The sequence below is a fragment of the Gopherus flavomarginatus genome, chromosome 8, assembly GCF_025201925.1.
Source record: "Gopherus flavomarginatus isolate rGopFla2 chromosome 8, rGopFla2.mat.asm, whole genome shotgun sequence".
Lineage (NCBI taxonomy): Eukaryota > Metazoa > Chordata > Testudines > Testudinidae > Gopherus > Gopherus flavomarginatus.
This window is the reverse complement of record NC_066624.1, coordinates 93299067-93321300: the sequence shown is the minus strand read 5'-3', so window position 1 is coordinate 93321300 and position 22234 is coordinate 93299067. Positions and strand designations below refer to the sequence as shown.

At 41.8% G+C, this 22234-nt stretch overlaps 1 protein-coding gene across 3 annotated transcripts; it reads left to right on the top strand.

Moving 5' to 3' along the window:
• The first annotated feature begins 1232 nt into the window (after positions 1-1232).
• Positions 1233-21562, top strand: SPTSSB (serine palmitoyltransferase small subunit B). 3 transcript variants are annotated; one of them, XM_050966203.1, is made up of 3 exons: positions 1274-1328; positions 2064-2127; positions 20667-21562. In XM_050966203.1, the coding sequence occupies exon 3, from the start codon at positions 20698-20700 to the stop codon at positions 20938-20940; it is 243 nt and encodes an 80-aa protein (XP_050822160.1). In that variant the 5' UTR covers positions 1274-1328; positions 2064-2127; positions 20667-20697; the 3' UTR covers positions 20941-21562. The 3 variants fall into 3 exon arrangements, with proteins under 3 accessions (XP_050822161.1, XP_050822160.1, XP_050822159.1); XM_050966204.1 differs by lacking the exon at positions 2064-2127 and having other exon boundaries at positions 1233-1328; XM_050966202.1 differs by lacking the exon at positions 1274-1328 and having other exon boundaries at positions 2033-2127.
• The last annotated feature ends 672 nt before the right edge of the window (positions 21563-22234 follow it).

Sequence of the window (22234 nt, the reverse complement as noted above, 5' to 3'; positions counted from 1 at the left end):
TGTACTTCAGTTTTTGTTGGCATTGGCCATACACTTTAATCCATTTTGCCTTTATTGCTGGTGATACTTGTGCTGAGTAACTTTGCCTTAATTCGCTGCATTGCCTTATTTAAAAAAAAACAACAAAAAACGTTATCTCTTTTTGTACAGAGGTCACTGTGGGCCATGGAGCCTCTTCTGTTCTCCTACTGTGTTAAGACGTGTAGAAGGGATTTTACTAATCAAACTTCTGGGGGTCTGCCCTGTGTGTTCCCTTTGGCTATATGGGGTGCAGCAGTACTGCAGAGAGGACAGACATGACCTCAGAATCACATTGGGTTGAGATCTGGTGAACAAATGCACTGAACATCCTGCAGGTCTCTGCCATGTGGGAATCCCCTCTGAGCAGACATTCTCGCCTCTCCCTCCTAGCACTGGCAGTATAGCTGGCTTCCATGCCATTCCTTTACCATCATGCCATCTGCATTCTGTGACATCTTCTAAGGGGAGGGGTGGAGTGGCAGAGCTGATGTAGCAGAGTTCATGCTGGTCTGAGATTAATTTCAGTGGATTTTTCTATTTGAAATTCTACACAAAATGTGTTCCCTGAGTTCCTCTTCTCTCCCCGCCGGACGTGTAGCACTGTACTTTCAGGGCAGCAGTTCTCAAACTGTGGGTCAGGACCCCAAAGAGGGTTATGACCCCATTTTGATGAGGTCACCAGGGCTGCCGTTAGACTTGCTGGGGTCCAGGGCTGAAGCCCAAGTTCTACCCCCAGGGGCCAAAGCTGAAGCCTGGACTTCAGCCCTGGACAGCTAGGCCCAGGGTACAGGCCCCCCTGCCTGGCGAAGGAAGCCCTTGGGCTTCGGCTCTGCCCCCTCCCTCTAACCCCCAGCAGCGGGCTCTGCCCGGCTTCGGTTCCCCCTGCTGGGGTCCTGTAGTAACTGTACTTGTCTGAAGTGCAGGAACAAACCAAGCCCCCCTGCTGATACCGAGGCTAACACACCGAGCAGGGAAATCAGCATCCCTGCCTCTGTGATTTAGCGCTCCCCAGCCCAGAGCTCGGGGCTGGCGTGGGGGGAGGCCGGGCGAACACACCCTTCCCGCGCCAGGCCTGGGGCACTCAATGTCCGCACGTGGTAGGCAGCGAGCCGGCTAAGCGGCGGCAGCAGCCGCCTCCATCCCTCCCCAGAACACGCTTTCCCCGCGGCTTGCGCAGCCAATGCAGCCCCAGCCTACGCTGTATCCCTCACCTGCAGCCGCCCTGGCCACGGCAGCTTTCCAGAGGCTGCTGCTCTCCCCTTCCTGCCTAAAGATACGGCTGATAAGCGCGCGGGCAGCGCGAGCAGGTAAAGGTTTGCATGAGCACAAACATCCATTGAGGCTTTCTCTGCTGCGGGCACACACTGCCTGGGGCTTGGAGCGGAGCCTGACAGCAAACCACCGCTGCAAGCTTTGGCTGCCTCGCGGGCTGGGGGCCAGGGAGCTGCCTGCAGTGCCTCGGCCGCTTGCGCTTGTTTCCGTTTTGCTGTTGCAGGAGCTGCAGAGGGCTGCTAGGCAGCAGCCAAGAGACCCCTGTGATCTGCCGCTGGACCAGCCTTGGCGCGCCCTGCATGCCCGCTGCAGGAGCTCGCCTCGTTTGCATTCCTGGTGCCCGCGGCGAGCTCAGGACCCAGTCCCTCTGCCTGCTCGGCTCACACCGCCGCAGCCCTGGGGTAACTGCAACGCCTCCGCGGGCTCCCCGGTCCGGTCCGGTCCGCCCGACAGTGCGCCCGGCCCGTGGCCGCAGAGCGGGCTAAGCTCAGCAGCACAAGTTGTTTGGCTACATTCTTCCGATAACTAGCGTAACTGCCGCGCCGGAGGCTGGGCTACAGCCGCCCCAGGCCATGGCTTTGGGCTTGGCAGCGAGATAACGCCCACTGCGTTCGTGCTTTCTCTGTGTCAGTCATTAATCACCGCAATCAGGTTGGCTGGTAGGGGAGGTTTTAGCGGCAGTGAGAAGGGGCCAGGCAGGGTGGAGCAGGAAAAAAGACCTAACTGGGAGAACCCAGCAGCCAGCTCAGTTTTCACACTTCTCCATGCAGTAGGGAGCCCAGCAGCTTGGAGCATCTCTCATCCAGAACTAGTGTAAGACGCCTAGAAGCAGAGGTGAGAGTTTGCTTGTTCTTATATGGCACCGGCACTAATGTTTCTACAATATTCCTTTATTTTTCCTTAAAGAGAGAGAGAATCTCTTTGCCTACAAGTAGTTCAAGATAATTCCTTGGTATTTCCATGAACCATACTAAAAGAAGTGTAAGTAATTGCGCTTTAGTTATGTTATAAGGGTTGTTCATTTGTCTGAAGATCTTACAGCCACTACACTGATACACTGACAGGACTTCGGGCTAAAGGAAGAAACATAGTTTGGGGATTAGGTGTTTGGATTTGGGAGGTTTTAATTCCCAGATCTGTGTGATCTCAGATAAATTATTTCTGCAACAGAGCTGAGTACCAAACTCTTTTGTAAGTCTGAGATTAATTTATTTTTGCCTCAGTTTCCCTATCTATAAAATGGGGATGATGATAATATGCCCCGATCTCAGAAGAGGTTTCTTAAAAGGCATTTATTAATGTTTGTGAGGAGGTCAGATACTGTGGCAAGGGGGGGGGGGCGGCAGATAAGTACATATATAAATTATTTCAACTAAAAAAAAACTAGTTCCAAACTATATATTACCTGTGCTCCTTTTCTCTCCCTTATGCCTTCACTTCACTGTCCCCTCCTTTTCCCTCCAAATAACTGGACAAGAATGGTACATCTTAGCAGCTGACACAAAAGAGGAGATAATTAGCCTTTCTAGGGCACATTCTATTCCAACCTCTGGTAGTCTCATGTTGGGAATGAGAAAAAACAACATACTATGTGATAGACTCCAGAAAGCAAATGAAGTGGGTGAGATTATCAGACCAGAACCTAGTTCGAAACGTTCTGTAAGATGTCTGTGTGATGTATATGTTTCCAAAAGATATATGGTTTAAACTGTGAAGTGAGGAATACTGTAGCAGGAGCACAGGACGGGGAGCTAGGCCTTTCTAAGGGTATGGCTACACTTGCAGCTGTACAGCGCTGGGAGTTACAGTTGTCTTCGTACAGCTGTGTAGGGAAAGCGCTGCAGTGTGGCCACACTGACAGCTACCAGCGCTGCAGTGTGGCCACATTTGTGGCCACATTTGCAGCGCTGTTGGGAGTGGCATTCTGGGATCCCTCTGAATACCTCTGGAGGCCAATTACAGTGCTTTTGGTGGCCACACTGGCAGAGCAGTGCTGCATCACCAGCGCTGCAATCGTTATACCCCAGGCAGAGCAGGAGTACAGCCAGTGCTGCAGCCAGGGAGATGCAGCACTGTATGTGCCTTGCATGTGTGGACGGTGAGTAAGTTGCAGCGCTGTAAACCCATCACCGGTGCTGCAACTCTCCAGTGTAGTCAAGGCCTAAGCTCTTTGACCTTGGACAAGCCACTTTTGTTTGTGCCACTTCAGTGTAGTCATTACTTATTTGTATTATGGTAGTGTCCAGGGGTCCTAACCAGGATCCCATTGTGTTAGGTGCTGCACTGACTTTAGTAAAGAACCCAGAGGCAGATCCTCAGCAAGTGTAAATTATCATGACTCCAGTGAAGTTAGTGGAGCTGAGACAACTTACACCAATTATGAGGATCTACCCACCAAGAATTTTGCATCTTAATTGTAAAATGGGTGTAACAGGCAAGCAAAGGGAGTAATGGAGAAGGGAGGATGAGCATTGTTGGTACCAGGGGGCTGCTACCTCTGAATGGATCTTTAATGGTTCCCTGTGGAGCAGATTACTTTCATACCAATGAAAAAGGTCCACAGTAATTAACTTGTATACACTGCAGTTTGTTTGAGAAGGAATTACACAAGCAGTAAAGGATTGCATTAAGCACATAACTCCTGTGTTAGACATTAAAGAACTATACATTAAGAGCTATACATTCCTCTTAGGTTTCAGAGTAGTAGCCATTTTAGTCTGTATCCGCAAAAAGAACAGGAGTACTTGTGGCACCTTAGAGACTAACAAATTTATTGTAGCATAAGCTTCCGTGGGCTACAGCCCACTTCATGGGATGCATGTAGTGGAAAATACAGAAGGAAGATAATTTTATTTACACACACACACACAGAGAACATGAAACAATGGATGTTACCATACACATTATAAGGAGAGTGATCAGTTAAGGTGAGCTGTTGTCAGCAGGAGAGAAAAATAACTGTTTGTAGTGGTAATGAAAATGGCCCATTTCCAGCACTTGACAAGGAGATACAAGCAATTATAGGGAAGGGAAAGATAAGCATGGGGAAATAATTTTACAAAGTTATTTTTCTCTCCTGACAACAGCTCACCTTAACTGATCACTCCCCTTATAATGTGTATGGTAAACCCATTGTTTCAAGTTCCCTGTGTGTATATTTATATCTTCCTTCTGTATTTTCCACTAGAGGCATCCCATGAAGTGAGCTGTAGCCCACGAAAGCTTATGCTACATTAAATTTATTAGTCTCTGAGGTGCCAAAAGTACTCCTATTCTTTTTACATTCCTCTTAGTGAGTCTCTTTTTCACAAACATACACAAACAGGCCCAGTGCTAGCCTCACACAGTTCCTGCTTTACCAATTCTACTGAGGACGACGTCTTCCCTCCAGGTCTAGTCTCCTCAGGCCTCTGGTCTGTCTCAGATTACCTCAAGGTGAGGCCTTGGCTACCTGGAAACTGCTCAGGTCACAGTCCTACTCAAGCCCATGGAGCAGAGTTTGAGCTACTATGTCTAGCATCTTCTTCAAGCGTCAATTAAGGAATCCCCTCTCTCCTTTTCTCAACAGTAATTTACTTTGCTTGATTCTTATACTCTTTTTCCTCAGAAGATTCACATGTCTCAAAAGAATGCCTATTGGATGTGTGGTTATTAATTTGAGCTGATTAGTATTTTGGAAGGGGCCAGGGTTAGGAACAAAGACCACTCCACACTTACTCATCAATCATTCACTCTGGCTCTCTGCATGGTGTCCTTGCTATAGGGTCACTATAATGAGGTCAACCTGTGCTACATGCTGGAATTTTATACATGTGATATTTACTTTTGCATGGGCCCATATTTGCCGACCAGTAGGTCCTATATCAATTGCACTCTCAGGCTTAAAGGGTCCCTGCTCCCAGGAGCCTTTGCAGTTCTTCAGCCATGTTTAAGTCAGGTCAGGTTATGCTCACACCATTCATTTAGCACGGCCACACCAAATTGGCACCATCGCAACAAGGGTCAACTCCCAGTTTTTAGCTTTCAAGCTTTTTTGGGCTCATATCGCTGGTTTATGTTAATCCTGCACTTTCTCTACCTGTAAAATAATACTTATCTGCTTTAAGGTAGAGATGGGTGAGGAGAGACAAAAAAAAGTATTCTCAAGTATTCTTGCAAATAAGCCCAACTGCTTCATTTGGCTGCCATTTATGATGTTTTTTGTCCATGTATTTGCAAACATTCAGTATGTGATTTTATTTATTTTTTTTGTTTATATGAATATCTTCTGCACACAAGTAGCATGAGTACTAGTGTGAATATATGTGTTTGCAAACATTCATGCTAGAAGTGCTCCTGTGGCCATTGTGGAAGAGGAAGGAGGGAGGGAGGCAGAGAAGGAGCCTGGGGGAAAAGATCAACATCAGTACAAGGAGGTGGGAGTAGAATACAACCATCACCAATGGGAGCAATGGTAGAGGGATCCCTAGAGAGGCCATAATTCAGGGGTAGGGGCTTATGTGGTTAAACAGCTATGTGCCAGGAGCATGGCGAGGCAGTGAAGCACAGACCTGCCTCTGGTACTATTTGATGAATTGACATCCAGAAGTTAAAATGCTCTTATTATCTGATGACAAACACTCCATCTCATGGAGCTATGGTACTGCAAATCCTGTGTACTCTGAATCTTTACCTCATGCTGCTTGTTGTGCCTGCAGTGGGGCAGCACAACTGCGGAACCTACCCACGGGGGAGGGGGTGGAGATGGGAGTGAAGACTGATCTGAACAGCTGGCGGGCATATACGTTGGGTAACTGCATGCACTGCATCATTGCAAAGGAAAAATAACCCCACTGCAATTATGTCCTTTCCCCCAGTTTAGTAAGTACCATATTTTGTGCTGCTGCTGCTTTCACGGTGGGAATCTACAGCATCCCTAATAGTCCCTGTGTTTTCTCTTAGTAAGAGTATCAGCTCCCCTATCCCCAAGTCCAGACCACAAGTGTATTTTCTTTTGTGACCCCTTGAAGTAAGATGTCAGAAGCCCATTATAGGGAGCTTCTCCTCCCTATCCACTAGTTCTACCTGCCCTAGCTTCTCCAGAGGACAACCCACACATTTCTTCCACCTCTCAGGAAGTGGCACTGTGACAGCACCATGTCTCATCCACAGGCAACCTTCTCATCCCACCCAAACAGATACACTGCTCTTCTCTGCTCCCTCATCCTACGAATGGACAATAGTGCTCACAGTGTCCTCTGGTTCAAATGTCTCCCACAAGTCAGGGGTGTGCTCACTTTTTTCAAAGTCAGATTGGTCAAATTAGACTTATTTCTGTGCAGCTATTGGCTGTAGCCTGCCATTCTTAGGAGTGCCAGTTTGAAAGGGTGAATCTCTGATGATAGGGCTGTTTCGAGGAATCTGCATGGGTAATAAATATGTCAATCTGAAAGATGCAGGCCCCTTTTTACTTCCACTTTTACCATAACTACCTCCATATTTTTTTCTTTTGTGACCCAATGACTAGCATAAGCCATTACCAGCGGGTCTCTGCTTCATTTTATTAGTACAGCAAGGAGATATACTTGTACTTCAAATGCTAACATCTTCCACTTGATATCATTAATAGAACTAAGACAACATTCAACTTGTCAGATTACATATAATCTTTATGTAGGCTTGGTAGGATTAGATTTTTATCAGTAATTGTCAGCAAACATCAATTTCAGCTTAAACACACCAAACAAAATTTCCATTGGTAATAATTGAAATGTACAGATAGGCAAAGTAAAGAAAATGCTGCTTAAGAACCCAGAGTTTGATTTAAGGATATTTACTTTGTATATTTTGACATGTGATGTTGACAATTTGTATTTTAATGGTTATAAAACTTTCTGAATCTTAACCTCTACTCCCATTAAATAATTGTTTGACTACCCCACCTTATGAAAATTTAAATCAATAAAAAGTAAAACCAATCATTTTTCATACCCGTAAAATTTATATTGATAAAAATTAAAAAAAACTTTAAAAGAGCCAAATTTGATTTTATAAATAATTTGTCTGCGTATACACAAAACCCAGTTAATACCATCAGCCCATATCAAAGTGGCTTAGAGTTGAGCAAATGAGTTTCAATAAAATAAAAGCTAATCTGAAAGCTCTTTAGAGGTTCATAAAATCTTGATTAACTTTGTTTATACCTCCCCCGCCCCCTCTATTTTTGTAACCTTCTGCAGGTGCTGTGTTTTGAAGTTCTCTCAATGTTTCCAGCCTAGTTTCTAGAACCATGGATTACTGGAAGGCTCCTGAGTGAGCCTGAAATTTCTTAACAAGACCAAAAAAGATCTGGAGCAATGTCAGTTAAAAATATCTAGTAGTGCCCCTCCTTAAAGAGCCCTTGAACTTTTTAGTATTATTTCCAATTTAAACCCAGTTCTGGATTCTTATCATCACCTACAAAGTTCAGGGATTGGTTTTGGCCCATTTCTACTCAAAACTCTATAGAGTTGCACACACAATAAAAACCAGGGTGAAAGGGTGACCCTATCGAACTCACTGGCAAAGATCTCTGGATTTGACCCATGTAGTTCTCCACCTGGCCAATAAAATGCAACCATTTGCGGGGGTGGGGGGTGGCCACCACTAAAATACAATCATTTGAGGTGGAAGGGAGCAACTCACTTGCATTTAAATGGCTCTTGAAACACTCATCACCTACATCTGGAAGCTAATCAAGATACACTGCCCAGCTCACAACCTAAGAGGGGGAGTGAATGCAGAATAATGATGGTGGCTGAGAGGGTGGGGAGACATAGGATATGGACAAATGAACTGAAGTCAAATAAGGGAAGAAACAACAAATTGTGTACCCAAAAAAATGGAGAAATCTTTAGAGGGAGGAAAATAGCAAATATTGAAAGAATATATTTGTACTGCAAATGTATTCTAGCGATGATAGACTAAAGAAAAGAGGCCTAGATATTACTGTGATAAGCACAGTACAATGGAATAGATGGGAGAGGCTTCATGTTCTTTTAGATGGCAAAAAGGAGGCTAGGGAAAGGACAAATCCAAGAGTGGTACAGTATGTTAGTGAATATTCAATGTGAATATTGACAATCTTTGATTTCCCTGAAGGTTGTTTGACTATTCCTAGTTTAAAAACAAACAAACAAAAAAACAATTGGAATATTTCCTATGTTTGGACTTTGGTATGCTTAGAGGAGTTGATATCCCCTCCTCAGACCAGATTCCATTGGAAGCTATAGATCAGCTCCACATTCTTGGAGCATTGACAGGTGTAATTCTGAATGGAACATCTGTTGAGCAATCTGAGATTTGCTTTCTCTAATCTAAATTACGTCCTAGATCATTTGAAACTGTATTATGAATAGTCGTCACACTGGCTTTGCATGCTCTGCTTCAATGCAGGAGTAAATAATAGTTCAGGGACTGTCATTGTCAACACACCGCAACCCATGTAGAAATACATTCTCAATCTGGCAAGAATCTACGAATTATATTTACAGTTACCATGTAACTCCTGTGAGTTATTGGAGTTCACACGCCCAGGGCCAGCCACCTGTAATGGCAGCTGAGAAACTATTTAAAAGCTTCCAAAGCAGCAGTCAACGAAGGTCTGGGTGTGTTTGCGGGGCCAGACGGAAGGAAATTCTGTGTGGATTTTGAGAGGTGCAGCATAGTTTAATTGCTACTTCTGTAGTGGCTCTGGATTACAAAATCTAGCTGCACTGTTTGACGTTCTGTTGTTGCATTCTTCTGTAACTCAAACAGCTAAACAAAAAAAATTCACCTTTGGGTTATAACCAAGCATGGAAAATTTCAACCCAAAACCAGGAGTTGGATGTTATTTAAAATGGGGGCCTGAACATGACTATTTAGCTTTGTCTGTTGAAAGACCTATAATAAGTCTCTGTGACATAGCAATAGCATACACCATGGCAAGTGTGAATAGTGAAATAAATGCCACGATTTAGAGTTAAGTAACTGGGACGTTATCAAACTCCCACTGAAGGCAGTAGGAGTTGGATTGGGCTCTTAGACCTTCTGTACATTTGAATTTTTCTTAGTTAAAAAAATAAGTCTTCCCACAACTGTGAGAGTGCAAGTGTAAACAGGCTTCAGTGGCCACTGGTATTCTTACCTCTGAGCATAGTTAGACAGCACTGTGGTTAAAACACTAGTACCTTACCAGAGTGGTAAGCTTGAATGAAGCAACTAAGTGGTACACACTGCTAAAGCTACAAAGGTGGCAAATTTCCAAAAATCAAGTTTAGATGCAGCCTTAACTTCACCTCCTACATACAAAATGCCTGAAACATGTACAGGAATTATTGCACTAAAACCAAACTTCCTTTCTAGTGGTGTTCCATGTACCAAATGAACTTAAAATGATACATGTATACAATTTCAGTTTCTCTAGATCAATATACAGTAATAGAGGACCAGGTGTACATAGAGCTCTGGATGGTGTTAACGCAGAAGACAAATACCAAGAGTTTGCCCACACAAGGAAAATGACTGCAAGAGCTATTCCAGTCAAAGTTTTTCCATAACAGCTATTGTGGAACAGTTTCTCATGTCAACACTTTTAGTTTGGAATAAAAGTTCCTTTTGCTGAGTTAGCTTAATTCACAATATGGATTAAGCTAAACTGGAAAAAGGCACTCTTAAACTCTTACCTATCTTCCGCAATAACTTACCTGTGTAAACAAGCCCTCAGTGTGCTTAAGCATTTAAAAAGGTACCTTGTAGGCAAGGCACATTGGTATAAAATGAATGACGCATTAGGGCTATTTATCCCTGCCTCATTCTGGTTGCATTTGTAGAAGTGTAAATCTATTGAAGTCAATGGACTTGCTCCAGACATTTTACACTAGTGCCAATACAAGCAGACAAGAGTTTGGTATTCAGTATTTGAGATGGAAGGAGTGCAATGAATAAGACTGGGATGCAATCACTTAACAGTGAGAAACAAATCCATTTACTGCAATAAAATTAGAAATAGCTAAAGTAATGTATTAAAAGTGAAATAAGTAATTTGCATAGTTTTTTAAAAGAAATTATTGACAGGTAGTGAATTTCATCCCTGTACAAAGGGCCAGTACAAGCCTATGCCCAAATTAAATCCATAGCATGACTGATGGAACTACAACGGCGGGGGGATTTCCCCAAAACAATGTAAATGCTAAGATTTTTCCAAGAGGACCAGTTGCAGCTGATCCTACTCCCACAGAAATCAATCAAATCCTGTAAAGTGTAAAGGAACACACACAATGTGAACCAGCAGAGGAGACTCAGCGTCCAGATGTGTTACAAACCCAGTGGGTGTTTACAACCCTAGTGTTTTTCCTATTTTAAATCCCTTTTCCTCTATCTATGTTAGCCACCCAAACTGGTTTAGCTAGAGCTGCATTTTAACTAAATTAAAACCATATTTCAGAGTCTAGTGTAGACTGGCTACACCATAAGAAAACTTTTTTTTTTTTTTGCCAAGAATTTTCCAACAATGCTATCAACAGTGCAGCCACCAGTCAGAGTCCTAGAGCCTAAACAAGGCTCTAAGTTCTCACCAGTACCTTAAACACCATGTTGTCTAACCCTGTTCAGAGCAGGATTACATGACAATGACACAGTAGAGTTTTTAAAGAGAAATGAGCCCAGTGTCAACAAGCACTGAGACTCTTTTAAATATCTTTCTCTGTGTAGACTGATTTAATCAAAGGTGTGTCAATGGGCAGGAAAATCAGGTTGTGATTTAGTACAAAGAAAGCTGCTTTTCAGGTTTCTCCTTTCATCCTGCTTCCAGAAGGAGGGACTGAGTTTGCCAGTGATTTCTAGTGTTTAGACTGAATTCCATTCATTTTATTCATAGCTGGTTTTAACTTTTCCATGATCTTTAAATAGGAAATAACTTTGGTTAGCTGACTGATGCTTAAAAAAAAAATCTTAAGTAGTCCAGCAGCAAAATAACCCAATGCTGAGAAACCATCTTCTCATCTCCTCCCAACTAGCAGAAACTGCAGAGAAAATGTTGCTGAAAAAGAGGGACTAGGGGTTGGAAATGCAGCAAGAACAGCATTTTGCATAGTATCTTGGTGCTCTGGCTCTAAGCAAGAAGTGGGCATGTGTATGCATATAGAGCAGTAGAAGGAAGAAACTTTTAATTAGGACATTTCTGCGGTTTTAAAAGAAGTAAAATTCCAGATCAGTTTTTGTTATCGGGTGATATTTGTGTAATGATCCATTGAGACTGGGATTTCTGAGACCAGACCAGCTAATGCAGGACACTTAAAATGTGCATGGTAGGGTCACCTGGTACCTGTGAGGAAGATGGCTGCTTAGTCCCGGACCTCCTCACTCCCCATATATCAACTACTCATCTCTAATAATTACTTTCCTAGGCAATAAGCTCCTGTCATAAAAGTTTAAAATAATTCCCTGGATAAACTTCAAATTGTTGAATATGGATTCCAATGGAAAAAAAAATGAGGGGCAACAAAAGACCTAATCAGCTGAAGGGGGAGACCGCAAGGCCACAGCAGAACCTAGGCCAGGATATCGCAGCACTGAAAGAATTCCTCACAGAAAGACTGGATTCAACCGCTAAAGAGCTATGTGATGTAAAAGCTGAAATGGCTTAGTTGGAAAATGAGCTACAAAAGACTGCCACTGAAAACAGTGAAATTAAAGAAGAAGCTGTTTCCTTAATCTTACAGCAGGAGAACAGATCTCAAAGAAACAACCTTCACATCTTGGGCATTACTGAAGGTCTAAAGAAGAAGGATATTACTTTCTTCAGAGGCTGCTCCCTGACATACTTAAATTGGACCCCCAGCTGCCCCCATTAGATATTGAAAGGGTTCATTGAATGTCAGGTACTACAAGGCCAGGAGTCTGAGAAGCCCAGATCAATCATCTTCAAGCTGCGGAAATTCAATGATAAAGTAATGTTAACGGATACTGCCAGAAGCCAAAACCCTTACATAGACACAACATTTCTCTTTTTTTCCTGACATCTCATCTGAGCTTAACAAAAAGAGGGCTGCGTTCAGTGGTATGAAGCAAATCCTGAGGGGACCAATGCCAGATACAGCATCAAGTATCAATCCACCTTCACTATGGGTTTAGCAGGCTCCACAAGATTTTGCAAGACCCTTTTCTAAAAAAAGACATTCCTGTAATACTGGGAGGAGACTGGAATGCTATGCTAGATAGACATCAGGACAAATCCAATTGCATGAAACCCAGCTTTCAAAGCACAGTAGGCCAACCCTAATTGTTAATGAATTAACTTGATTTAAAATATATATGGAGACTGGGACACCCCAAAGAGTATGACTGTACTTATTTCTCTATAGCACATTCATCTTACTCCAGAATTGACTTTTTTTTGTATCTTTAGAACTGATTCCAGCATGACTAGAAGCAACTGCTGATAATATATTACTTTGAGATCATGCTCCTATTATACTTACCAATGACACTGGTTACACTTCATTAAAATCTTCTGGGTGGAAGCTGAGCACTGTGCTACTAAAAGGCAACATTTTGTTCTGCAATTGATTCAATCATCTCTGCCTTCATACAAGAAAATAAGCATGCAGTTATCTTTTGGGAAGCTTTGGAAGCTACTGTAAGGCATGAATGCATAAAGTATGCCTCCCAAAAGAAGAGAGAGAGACACCAGTTATTAGATTCTCTGGACAAGGAAATGGATGTGTTGCAGAGAACACACAAGACTGACCCAAATAATGAAAACCTTCAATGTTCTCTAATCAATGCCAAATATAAATATAATGAATGCTTATCCAGCCAATTCAAATTTACATTCAAGAGGGTCAAACAAAGAAATTATGAATGGAGGGATAAGGCAGGTAAACTGCTTGCCAGAAGACTTAATACTTTTTTCTTCTTACAAGAAGACAGGAGTGCCATCTTTGAACCAATATATATAATCATTTAAAACAATTCTATCAACCTTTATATAAATCAAACTGACTAATAAATTTCATTGAAGGCCTATCATTTAATACCTTGATTTCAGAACAAGTGTTGTGTCTAGACTTCACAACACAAGAAATTGAATAGGCTATAAAAATATGAATTCAAGTATGGCCTCTGGGTTGGATGGTTTCCAGCAGATTTCTACAAAATGTTTTGCAATCAGCCATCTTCTGTTTTTTTTCAAAGATCTTCAATGTAACATTCAAAAAGGAACCATGTGTCCTGACATGAGAACTGTTTTAATTACTTTAAAATTAAAGAACAAAAATGGTTGTAACTGTGGCTTTCCACCCCATATCTCTATTGAGTAGAAATTGCAAAATAATTGCAAACATTTTAGAGGCACAACTGAATGCCATCATCCCATCAGTTTATACATGCATATCGAGCTGGTTTTGTTAAAGGAAGATTGACTGATGATAACAATCATTCACTTGATCCAGCAAGTTCAGATGTTCCCTCCCTAGTCTTATCTCTAAATGCAGAGAAGGCCTTTGATAGGGTTGAATGGCCTGATTTAATGGCTGTCCTTAAAAAATGGATTTGGACCAATATTCCTGAGCTGGGTCAGTGTATTGTACATCTCTCCCCTTGCTTCATTATCAATGAATGGAAATATTTCTACCACATTTCAATTAGGACTGTACCCTCTTTTTTTAATCTCTCTCTTGAACCACAGGCAACGTAAATATGTCAGCACTCAGCCACTGATGGTATGACTATAAACGGGGAAAAATACAAAATCAGTTTATATGCTGACATTTTTATACTATTGAAGAATCCCATCTTCATCAATCCCATCATTATGGAATGTGATTGATATTTTTTGGAAAGATCTCTGGTTTTCGCATTAACTGGAATAAATCACAAAAGCTCTGAATATATACAAAAGACCCAATCCTTCTCAGTGTCAGCATTTTCCATTTCAGTTAAGCAAGGAAATCACTTATTTAGGTGTTAATATTTGTCCTAATCATCCCAAAATTGTTTCTGTAAATATGGACAGTATATTAAAAGAAATGTCCAAGGAAGCAGAGAGATGGTGTCTCTTCCCTCTGTCCTTACTGGGGAGAACAGAAATAGCCAAAATTAATATTGGCCCAAGATTGACTTATATCATTAGCCTATTGCCTCTCAAAGTATCTCCCTTGCTCTTTGCTCGAATAAATAGGTGTATTATGAAATTTATGAGATTAAAAAAACAGCCTTGCTTGTCACACAAGGCCCCTAAAAAATCTTGGATAACTGGAAGTTACATGGGGTTGCCAGATTTGTATCAATATTATCTAGCACTCCAAATGTGTTCCGTTGTAAAGGGGTTCCTTCCAGTGGCTCTGTATACAGACCGGACTGGTTTGAGATTGAAAATTAGCTATGCCATTCGGTTCCCTCTCTTCTTGTATATACCTTAAGATGCTACCCACTCTTTGCATCTACATGGGGCATTCTGCAATGCGTTCAGATGATTACAGCACCCAATCTTACAAATTCTCTTCTCATACCACTATGGGATAACCTGTGCCTCAGGATCAAGGCTAACTCCATGCTTAAGACAATTTGGAAAAAAAAAAAAAAGATTAACAAAAATTAAAGATATAATACAAGATTATAGACTGGCCTCCTTCGATTACATGTGAAACAAATATCAGTTATTGCTGTGTCTCAGTTCCTTCTTTCAGTGGCTGTTCTTAAGGATTCATGCAAGGATAGGGGACAATTGGTCTGTTTCAACTCTCTCAGCTCTAGAAGAACATGTTAAGAAATATGGAAACAAAAGTCACTTTGTAAGAATTACTTATAGGTGGCTCAATGCTTTGCATTACCTCCTCAATTTCAGTCTCAAAGAAAAAATACTTTAGCCTTACTAGTGCAACAGAGACATGGGAGGATATCTGGCTTAATATGAAAGATACTTCAAGTTCTGTGTCCTTGCAATTCTTCCAGAATAAGATATTAAACAGGTAGTACTGGACTCCAGAATGTTTTTTTTAAGGCTAGATTGGCAACACACAACAATAGTTGGCAATGCAAACAGCCACATGCTAACCTTTCACACATCCTCTATGCCTGTCAAAAAGGCATGTGTTCTGAAAAAACGTATACAGCTCTCAAAAATTTTAAATGTTACTCTTTCCTTCTCCTAGCTTGTGTATTTTAGGGGTGCTGAATGAGTTGGAATTACCAGTTAATGTTAAGAAATGAATTGCAGTAACTTTTTTAGTGGTCAAAAGAATTATTTTGAGAAAATGGAAATCTGCAGTTCCTCCCTCCATAGACAGATTGGCTTAGTCAGCTCTCTACTACTGCATTCATGAGAAAAAAATGTCTGTGTACTAGAAACACTTGAAAAAAATATGAGGATGTCTGGTCACACATGACGCTATTGCATACTTTTGCAGTTTAGTATATTTTAGTCTCCAATACTCAGAGGTTATGTTCTCGTTTAGTCACTTGAATAATTGATGTCCTGAATGACCTCTACGGTTTAGGTATTTTGCTTTGGTTTTGGTTTTTTTCCATGTTGTGCAAATAATGCACATTGAATTTTGTTATTTATCTGCTATTTCCATGTTGTGCATGAATTTCTCTGTTTTGTTTCATTATGTGCTTATATTTTATATAAAAACAATAAAAAAATCAAGTTTTAAAAAATGTGCAGGGGCTCCAAACACCCAGAACATTTATTCTTTATTTCTTTCCCTATCTAGTCCAGCCGTTATGGAATAATCTGGCTGGCTCATGAGTTGTAAGTCTGCCTGGCACCTCCAGAAGCCTTCAGACCTGAAGTAGTGTATGTGCTTAAAGCCAGCTCTGAGTTAATGTAAATGGGTCTTAGTAAAAGGCATCTGTGCCAGGATAACACTGGATTTTCTTGCATCTTGTTCATGGATCAGTTGGTTTAAGATGGCTTTGGTTCTTGCCATCTACATGGTTGTTTTTTTTCTAACGTATCTATATATATAATTTATATTGAATTCTATTACCCTGAGATGCTCTTTCCATTTGGTATGTTTCCAAAAACCCCACTCAAAATGAATATGTCAGTATACTAAATGTGGAAGTGTGTCAGAGGTAGAGACAGAGACTTTAAAAATTACTGTCTATCTTAATTTAGATGAACCTTTATATTTTATTTAGAGACAGCATAGCCCAGTGTTCAGAGCACTGTAGAGAGTCAGTGGACCTGAGTTCTGTCTAGTTAGGAACTTGTATATGGTGCTGTTTATGGTGCAACTCATGATCACTAGTGAATTTGTCCTCACAACAACCCTATGAGGTGAGGTATATAGAGCAGCAGTCGGTAAACTATGGCCTGTGGGCCACATCTGGCCCGCCAGCTGCTTTCATCTGGTCCTCGAGATCCCGCTGGGGATCGGGGACTGAGGCTTGCCCCACACTTCAGCCGGGAACTGGGGTCGGGAGCGGTCCATGCATGCCGCAGCTCCTGGAAGCAGCGGCAGATCCCTCCTCTGGCTCCTATGCATAGGGGCAGCCAAGAGGCTCTGCACACTGCCCCCACCCCAAGTGCCACCCCCACAGCTCCCATTGGCTGGGAACTGTGACTAATGGGAGCTGTGGGGCAGTGCCTGCAGACATGCCTCCGCGTAGGAGCTCGAGGGGGGGTTATGCTGCTGCTTCCAGGAGCTGCTTGAGGTAAGCACTGCCCGGAGCCTGCACCCCAATCCCCTGCCAGGCCCCAACCTCCTGCCCCAGCCCCATTTCCCCTCCTGCTCTCCAAACCCCTCATCCTCAGCCCCACCCCAGAGCCTTCGCCCCCAGCCAGAGCTCCCTCAACCCCTCCTGCATCCCAACCCCAACTTTGTGAGCATTCATGGCCTGCCATACAATTTCCATACCCAGATGTGACCCTTGGGCCAAAAAGTTTGCCCACCCCGGAGTAGAGTAAGGGATTTGGTAGATTTTACACAGGAAGTCTGTGACTAAGCTGAATAATGAACTCAGGTCCCCTCAGTCCCATTCAAATGCCTTATCTGCATCCTTTTTACCTATTCTGCTCTATTCTTGACATCTACCATTGACTTTCTGGTGACTATGGGAAAGTCACCTTACAAATGGTGACACTGAAACATAGAGAGGTAAACTGGGAATAATGATACCCTCATTTGTATGGCATTGTGAGAGCTACCACTGAAAAGATCTGTTATTTTATTACTTCAGACCTGACCTTTCTCACTAAAAATTATGCCTGGCAGCTATTCTAATGCTGACGGGACAGCTCTGGGCCTGGCCTAATACCAATACACTAGAATGTAGGTCTGTCAGACTTGGGAGAATTCTTAAAAGCTTTTTGGCTTTTTCTGGTTCAGTGGAACATATTATGAACATCTTGGAGATAGTATCATTCCTCTACAAAGAGCAGAATCCGTCTGATCTCTTCCTCTGAGGGATCCATCAAAAAGACCTCTCAACTGCTGGACACCCACTGGAGTCAGGAAGGATTGTTTTCCCCACTGCACAACTGGTTAGATGCATTTTGGGCAGGGTGGTAGGAGGGGTTGCCTTCATCTAGTTACAGCTGGAGACGGGACACTGAACAGCCTGGACCACTGCTCTGATTTGGCACAGAGAATCCTCTAGAAAGGATGCCTGGTGGAGGTATCTTGTTCACTTGCTTATGGTCATACTGATAGCCAGATTTCAGGTCAGGAAGGAATTTTCCCCAGGTCAGATTGGCAAGGAGCTGGGGCAGAGTTTGGCTTCTTCTGCAGCACAGGGTTTGGTTCACCTGCTAGGATCAGCTGGGTATCTCTCACCTAATCAATCCCCAGCCATTGCAGGGACCTCATGCATTGGTGGCACCTCAGTCTCCTGTTATCTGCCTGTAGCACACAGTTCAGTCTCCGAAGGACTGAAATGATTTGGTCTAACTGAAGATGTTGGGCTTAATAGAGGGATAGTTGGATGAAGTATAATGGTTTGTGATATATAGGAAGTCAGACTAAATGATCTAATGTTCCCTTGTGCCCTTAGACTGGAGCCCTGCATGGCTACACAATTTATATCTGCGATGTAGATATCCAGAAAATAAATTTGTATCCATGGAGCTGCAGGGCTCTACTGGAAACCACAGCAGCATGTTGGGCCACTGCTCCCAGGATCCAGCACCCTACACCTGCAGCACCTTTGGTGTGGCTATACCGCACACAGGCCCACCCACTGGGGCAGGCACCAGGCTCACCGGCAGCTATCCCTGATCATTCTAGTGGCTCACAAGCTCCTGCACAGGATTCCATTCCACACAGCGGTCTGCATATCCTGGGAGAAGGTCCAGCATTCTGTCCTTGTAGCTAGGTGAATCATAGCCATCATGGAATCGTAAAACAAATAAAAGTGGGAAGGTGCACCAAAATATTATGGAAGAGGAAGGTAGAGGAGATGCAGTACTGCCAATCTTCAAAGATCAAAAACCATGAGTCAGACCCCCCCAAAACAATGAGATTGGCCTCATAATCATGAGGGTTTTTTTAAGTCAAATCATGTTTATAGCTTGTCTTGACTTTTTTAACTCCCCTCTCCTCTTCTGCTAGTCTGTGTGTGATAATTTCAGGTTGAAAAGACAATCTTTAATATGAACACATGCAAGCCTCTGACTGCTCAGAAGAAGACTCCACTTTCCCACTCCTCCCCCTCAGACTGAGTCTTCAGTGCTCCTAGTTCTTGTTGCCTTGCTATGAATACTATGGAATAACTAAGAATATATACTGGGAGACTTCTCAGTTAAGCTTTCAGATGGGCCCTTGGAATGAATGATGTCCTTATGACTCAATTTTGACAAACAGTTTTCCATTGGCAAATGCTGTTTTGTCAAAACAAACATTTTGTGAACACATCAATTTCAATCAAATTTTAGGTGGAAAAACAAATGATTTGAAAACAAAATGGAATATTTTTGTCTAACTTGCTTGTTTTGGTTCATCTTAATGTTAACCTTTTAATTTGTATAGATATTAAAAGAAAACGATTGGACAGAAGTTGCATTTTCTGACCAGCTCTGCTCAATTGGTAACAGTTTCCCATCTGGACGCAAGCACAAAAGAGCCTAAAAGCTGGCTTAAGTGGCGATTGGAGGATGTTGACGTAAGAGGATCCACACCATCCTCAACTTGCAGCTTCTGGAGCAGGGGTGGTGTTTAGGGAAAATGGGATGATTTCAGGGCATCTGTAGACCTGGGCAGTCCATGCCTGTTGGTGTAGCCCCTTGGGAGGTCATAGGCAACAGGAAATACCCGGATGCTGCTCTGCTTTATGCCAGGAAGATGCCACTAAAGAATGGAGATCACAACAGTGGCTTAAAGCTTCTCCTTCACCCCACTTCCCTAGGCTTGAACCAAGGACAGATCTATGTGAATAAATGTGTCTCTACACATGGTACTTAAAAAGAAAAAAAATATTTTCTGTGAAATATGGAACAGCTGTTTATAATCACTTAATCGCTATCCTTACTGTAGCCTGCTTTTGTGCCATCCTGAATTTAAAGAGAGCATTAACATAACAGACTTCAAAACTACACTTAGAAACTCAAACAATGGGCAAAGCACATCTCTTGGCAACCATCTGCTCAGGTACTCTGGTCTCTGTATATAAGCAGGAATGTAGAATATCTAAAATTACTACTTGTTGGGTAGCTCTGAGGAAAGAATTTTCCCTAGCTGTCTAAACTTTGCTCAAATGTTCCTCTCATTTCTAAAGTTTATGCTTTGATTTTATGGAAGTGTGCTGACGATACATCTTACCAGGTGAGCTAATTCAACCCAGTGGATCTGGGTAGATTAGACATTTTTCAAGTTCTGTTTTGATTTTCTGCAGGGTTGTTTTGTTTGTTTTTAAGAAATGGACTAAATGAAAATGCAAAGGAGTTTGGAATGAGCAGCTTTTTTCTTTTAAATCTCATCCTTATTCCGGAAGTATGAGAGTCTACTCTCCCAGTGTGCAGAACTGGGGCTGAAGCCTTCCCTCTGACTTCCATGTGAGTCTTTGCATTCAAGAGCAGACAGTAGCCTTTAACTCCATTTATAGGATGGAATAAAGAATATTCAAAAATCAGGTATTTAAGAATTTTGAGTGCCCAACTGATACTTTATTTTTTCCAAGTGGAATTTCTCCTCCTCCAAAACCAGTTATTATTAGTATTGACTCCAGGAAGATTAGAGGCTTGTGATAACATAGGTACTTTATTTTTATTTGATGAACTTTACTATTTTGTGTAACAATTACAACACACACAGCTGTGTATGTCATAGTAACTCACCGCATCAAGGCTTTTTCCACCTCTCCGTCTAGGGCTTTCAACATTCCACTCATCCTTCATCTCCACTATAATGCATTGTTCTTTGTTGTTACAGATCAAGTTCCTAAAGCCACTAAAAGCTGAAGATGGATATTAAGCATGTGAAGGATTATCTTTACTGGCTATACTATCAATACCTACTGATCACCTGTTGCTATGTGTTGGAGCCCTGGGAGCAATCCATGTTCCATACTATTTTTATTACTGTTTTTGCTATGGTAGTGTACACAGCTTATGTCTTTATACCTATCCACATCCATTTGGCTTTTGAGTTCTTCTCCCAGTTATTTGGAGACCAGCGTGAAAGTACTGTTGCCATTATGAACTGAATTTGCCAGGGTTGATGATGCAACAGCTACTATGTGAAATGTCTTCTTCGAAGTTGGGGTTGTTTGTTTAGAAAAAGTTTGCGTTTGCAGAAACAATGCTTCCTCGTACAAAAGCTAGCCTGCATAATTACAATAACTGAAAACCAGAATAGTGCATCACTCCTCACTGTATAGTTGGTATTTAAATAAAACACGAGCACAGCTTTTAGTCTGTGACTGTGCATCACCAACTTTGGAACACATTACGTAATATTCAACTTGTCTACTGAGAATAGTGTCCATATGTAGTAGATCCTCAATGTAGAGAAAAACGTTATGTTCTTTAACAGTTAGAGACCTTATTTATTTATCACACTGTGTCTAGAATCATGATTTTTACACACATGGCTTTCACACTCAATCAGAATTTAATTTTAATAGCATATATGAAAATGTATTGCAAACAGCAATAAGTATTAATGACGATAGTTGGTAGGATATTATATTTTTTGAATACAAGAAAGCTTCTTCTCCCAGAAGGGTACATGGCAACTACCTTGCAATACATGCAATTCTTTTCCTCATCCTAGTTTACAGTATATCAGAAATGTGACTCAAATATAGCAGGACCCAAGCAGCTGAAGTCTGTCTTAGTAGTTTGCTAATTTTTAAAATGAATGGTGTCATGATATAAAGGGATGGTTTACAGCTTTTCTTTTAGAAAATGAGAAATCAAGACTATACGAGCATGAATCCAATTGTTAGTACTTAAGCTTCTCCTGCTGGATTTATGGTGATTTAACTGTAATGTTAAGATTACTTACAGTATAATAAATTATCTTGCATTGTACTAAGCACGACGTACCAGATATTTAGTGAATCTGACTTGTTACACTCAACTTTGCTTGTTACAAAAAAATCAATTTTTCCCCTTTCTACAACAATTCATTGGGGAAAGCAAAGCATGTGTTTGTGCTAAAGGAAGATGATCTAGTAAACAGTGTAATTTTCTAATAATTGCAGAACTCTGAAGCATTTAGATGGAAGCTTTGATACAGAGGCCTCCTTTTACAAAGGATAAGTGAGATTTATTAAAACTGCCTTTGAAGAGTTTCTTAAACCATGAAAGCTTTTTATTGTACAGCTGAATCAAACATGAATGCCAAAGAGCAAGCTATATATGCAGAATACATACATTCTGCAACTGGTACTACTACTACTGAAAGCAAGATGCATAAAATGTAAATAGTTTTTGAAGTATGTTTGCACAATTATAGCAAGAAGAGATATTGTAATTTTATCAAGGGGCATTGGG

Bases quoted from the DNA above. Each gene is read 5' to 3' on its own strand.
- SPTSSB (XM_050966204.1), top strand. From the start codon at position 20,698: ATGGATATTAAGCATGTGAAGGATTATCTTTACTGGCTATACTATCAA.